General features: G+C 38.6%; 1 protein-coding gene across 1 annotated transcript; it reads right to left on the bottom strand.

The window, feature by feature from the left end:
- Positions 1-1,813: 1,813 nt before the first annotated feature.
- LOC131857034 (uncharacterized) lies at positions 1,814-2,289 on the bottom strand. Its single transcript, XM_059209023.1, has 2 exons — positions 2,052-2,289; positions 1,814-1,911 (listed from the first exon to the last, which is right to left on the bottom strand). The coding sequence occupies exons 1-2, from the start codon at positions 2,287-2,289 to the stop codon at positions 1,814-1,816; spliced, it is 336 nt and encodes a 111-aa protein (XP_059065006.1).
- Positions 2,290-3,596: the final 1,307 nt, after the last annotated feature.

Here is a 3,596-nt window from a genome sequence, read left to right as displayed (position 1 = left end):
GTTGTCTTGCTAAAATTCTCTCTTCTTCTTGCTCGGGGATGCTCTAGATTTTCTTTGAATGCAAGTTATGAGAGAAAATCAATGAATTTCTCTTTTATGGTGACACCATTAATTCCTTCGTGTTGGACAGATGAAATTGTTGGTGCAAGTTTGAATTTCATCCATTGATAAAGATTTGAATGGTCAAGATTATCCATGACAACCTCTAAATGATGACATGACATTTATTAGAATGTCCTTGGCCAACTCATATTTTTAAAATTCATGCCGTTTGGCCCTTTTCTTTAATTTTGTGTCATTCACCATCTATGTGGGATAAGCCTTCCTCATATTCCCCTCTATTCACTTATCGCGCACCTCTTTTTGCTATTTTTATAATCCTCGCAAGATAAGGCTTCCATGTATTTACCTTTGTTTGTTATCCCGCAACACCCAGAAGCATTCCTCGCACCCTTTCGGGATAGAGTCTCACCATCTTTTCTTTATCAATACTCTTTTACCTTTATCCCGATGCACATCCATCAATGTTGTCTCCTCTCGTGGGATAAGCCCTTTGCATGCTTTCTGAATATCCTCTTATCTCGCGCTGCTCACAACTTTTTGTCTTTTCCTGCTTGAAAGTGCCCTTCCTAGACAATTTTGCATCGTGTGGGATAAACCTTTTAAGCTTTTCCCTTCTTGTCCTATGACCTACCTCTTATCCCTGTGGGAATGCGCGGGATAAGATAACTTTGTCAATCTTGCCTTAAAGTTCTTATCCCACGCTCACTATTAAGTGAAAGAAAACCCTTGCGGGATAAGGTTCTTTATATCTACCTTGCTACCTTTTATCCTGCAACATCCTTGCATCAACTCATAAACTTTGCAGGATAACCTTTCCTTTTGATCCTGAGCCTTTTCTTGCCCCGCAGGCTTATCAAGACATCTTAAAACCATTGCGAGATAAGACCCACTTCTCTGCTTCTTTATATTACCTTATCCCGCATGGACACATTACATAACGACATTTGCTAGTACATCTACGAACATCTCTTATCCCACATGAGCCTTTTGTTTATATGAAATGGTCGCGGGATAAAGATCTCTTTATTATCCCTATATTCTTCTTATCCCGCGGGGCTTCGTAGTGGCTTTAAAAGTGTCACAGGACAAGGCTTGTTCTTTGAGCTTTGCAAACCTCTTATCCCGCGAGGTTGTGATCTTTCACTAAAGGGCCTGTGGGACAACATTCTCTCTATATTTCCTTTGACATGCTTATCTCGCACAACTGCGAGACTAAAGTGGGCATTTTTAAGTAAACTATTCTAGCACGTGGAGATTGACTAAGGATAAAGTGATCGTGCATGAGGACCATCCTAGAAAATTTATTAAAAGGCACAACTGCAGGGACATTCCAATACTTAGGCATAGAATATAAAATTAAAACGATAGCCTCAAGTGGTAACTCTTAATGTGAGGGGTCAGTAAATGGATGACAAAGGACCCACCTGGTGGCAACTTAAACCCAGGTCACCGGTAGATATAAGTCAACTACAGTATATAACATTACCTAAGTAAACCAAGGAAAAACCTTAACAGCTCTAAAATCTTTTGTAAAAACCCTAAACCCTCAAATCCAACACATGAGAAGGGAATAGATAAATCCAATTTTAAAATCTTCCAATAGTGGCTCTAGCTAGGGGATGTTTGATCACCTAGGTCAAAGGAAGAATTCAGATCTCTAGGAAAGCAGACCAATCAAAAAAGGAGGAATATTTATAAAACCTTGAACTAACCTATATACAAAACCTAAAACTATTTTGTATGGAAAAAATCAAGCAAATAAATGCTTAAGGAACTGTCCATGCACTAGCAATTCCTGCATTTCACCATTCATATCAGTGAGGAAGTGTGAATCCTCACCATTCTTCTCTACAACAACAAATGGCCCCAGCCATGAGCTTAAAATTTGCCATGCTTGCCTTTATCTTGGACTCTAGCATTCCAAAGCAGCACCAAATCATTAATTTTAAACTTTCTTTCGGATACCTTCTTGTCAAATAAGTACTCACTTTTTTGTTGCAGCTCCAGGTTCTTCCTATGAGAATCTTCTCTACTTTCATCTAATTTTACAAGTGTCGCCATCCTCTCTTCCAGTGGATCTGACATCTCCAGGTTGTTCTCATGTATGAACTTGTACAAATGCAGTAGATTGTTTATTGGCATTCTTGCCTTGGATCCATATACCATATCAAAAGGGGATGTTCTTATAGTCTTTTTAAAAGTGATCCTATATGCCCATACTGCCATTTTTAACTTAGAATCCCAAGCTCTCTTGTTTTTCCCAAGTGTTCTCTTGATGATTTTCATGATATTCTTGTTGCTATATTCAACTTGTCCATTTCCTTGTGGATGGTATGGGGATGCATATGAGATGCTTATCCTGTATCATTTACAAAATTATGTGAACTCCTCATATCTGAAACACATGGCATTTTCCATAATGAGTCTTACTGGTACTCCAAATCTGGTCACAACATTTCTTAGCAGGAAATCAATAACCACTTTACTGGTTGCTTGTCTTGTGGGGTTAGCCTCCACCCATTTAGTAAAGTAGTCTGTAGCAACTAATATCCATCTATGCCCATCACTGGACTTCTCAATGATCTCTCCAATAAAATCAATGCCCCACTAATGAAAAGGGGTCTCTACTTGCATATGCCTAAGAGGTAATGCTCCAACATATTTTAACTTACCTAAGAACCTTTGGCAAGCCTCACACCTTCTTACAAAGGTGTGTGCATCCTTGAATAAAGATGGCCAAAAATAGCCAGCCCTCAATATTTTGTGAGCTAAGGTGTTCTCTATAAATGTCCTCCACACACCCCATCATGCATTTCTCTTAATACAAGTTGAGCATGTTGTTAATCTAGATAAAATAATAGAAAACCATCTTTGTCTTTGTAATATAAATCTCGAACAGTAAACACATACCTCTATGATCTCAGTTTCAAGGTTCTTTTTTGGCTTTCTATGAAATCTTCTGGGTATATGGAGTCTGTAAGAAAAGGGATAATATCAGCATACCATCTGGTTTGTTGGAGGCTGCAAATGATACCTTGTGAATCAGATAGGACATTTATCCTGGCAGCTTCCAAGTCTTCCTTGGCCATAAGCCTTGCCAAGCCCATTCCTCAAACCAACTTAGTGATTTAAATGTCAACATTGAATTCTTGGATCTTGTTGATCCACCTACATTCCTACCTATGGTCTTTGATTGGACAAAAATATCCTTTACTGCAGCATTTGGCACATAAGCTATTACTTGGGTGCCTACTAGGTAAGACCTTATTTTTTTACAGCCTTGACCAAAGCTCATACCCTTCACTATTCTTTTGTAACATAACAGCAACCACAATATGAAATGAAGCAAAGGAAAAAGCCTGGAAAGATTTACTGAAATGTGATGCCTTTAGAATAGAAGCCTTCTTAATGGCCCTCTTGATAGCCACACAGGCTTCCAAAGCTTCATTTGTCTAGTTGATCACAACCCCTGTCTTTAGCATCCTTGAAAATGGGTTTTACTATCTCAGCAAAATTAGATATAAACCTGCGAA

The sequence above is a fragment of the Cryptomeria japonica genome, chromosome 7 (genome assembly GCF_030272615.1).
Source record: "Cryptomeria japonica chromosome 7, Sugi_1.0, whole genome shotgun sequence".
In the NCBI taxonomy this organism is placed as follows: domain Eukaryota; kingdom Viridiplantae; phylum Streptophyta; class Pinopsida; order Cupressales; family Cupressaceae; genus Cryptomeria; species Cryptomeria japonica.
The sequence above is the reverse complement of the archived record's forward strand: the minus strand, read 5'-3'. Positions and strand labels throughout refer to the sequence as shown.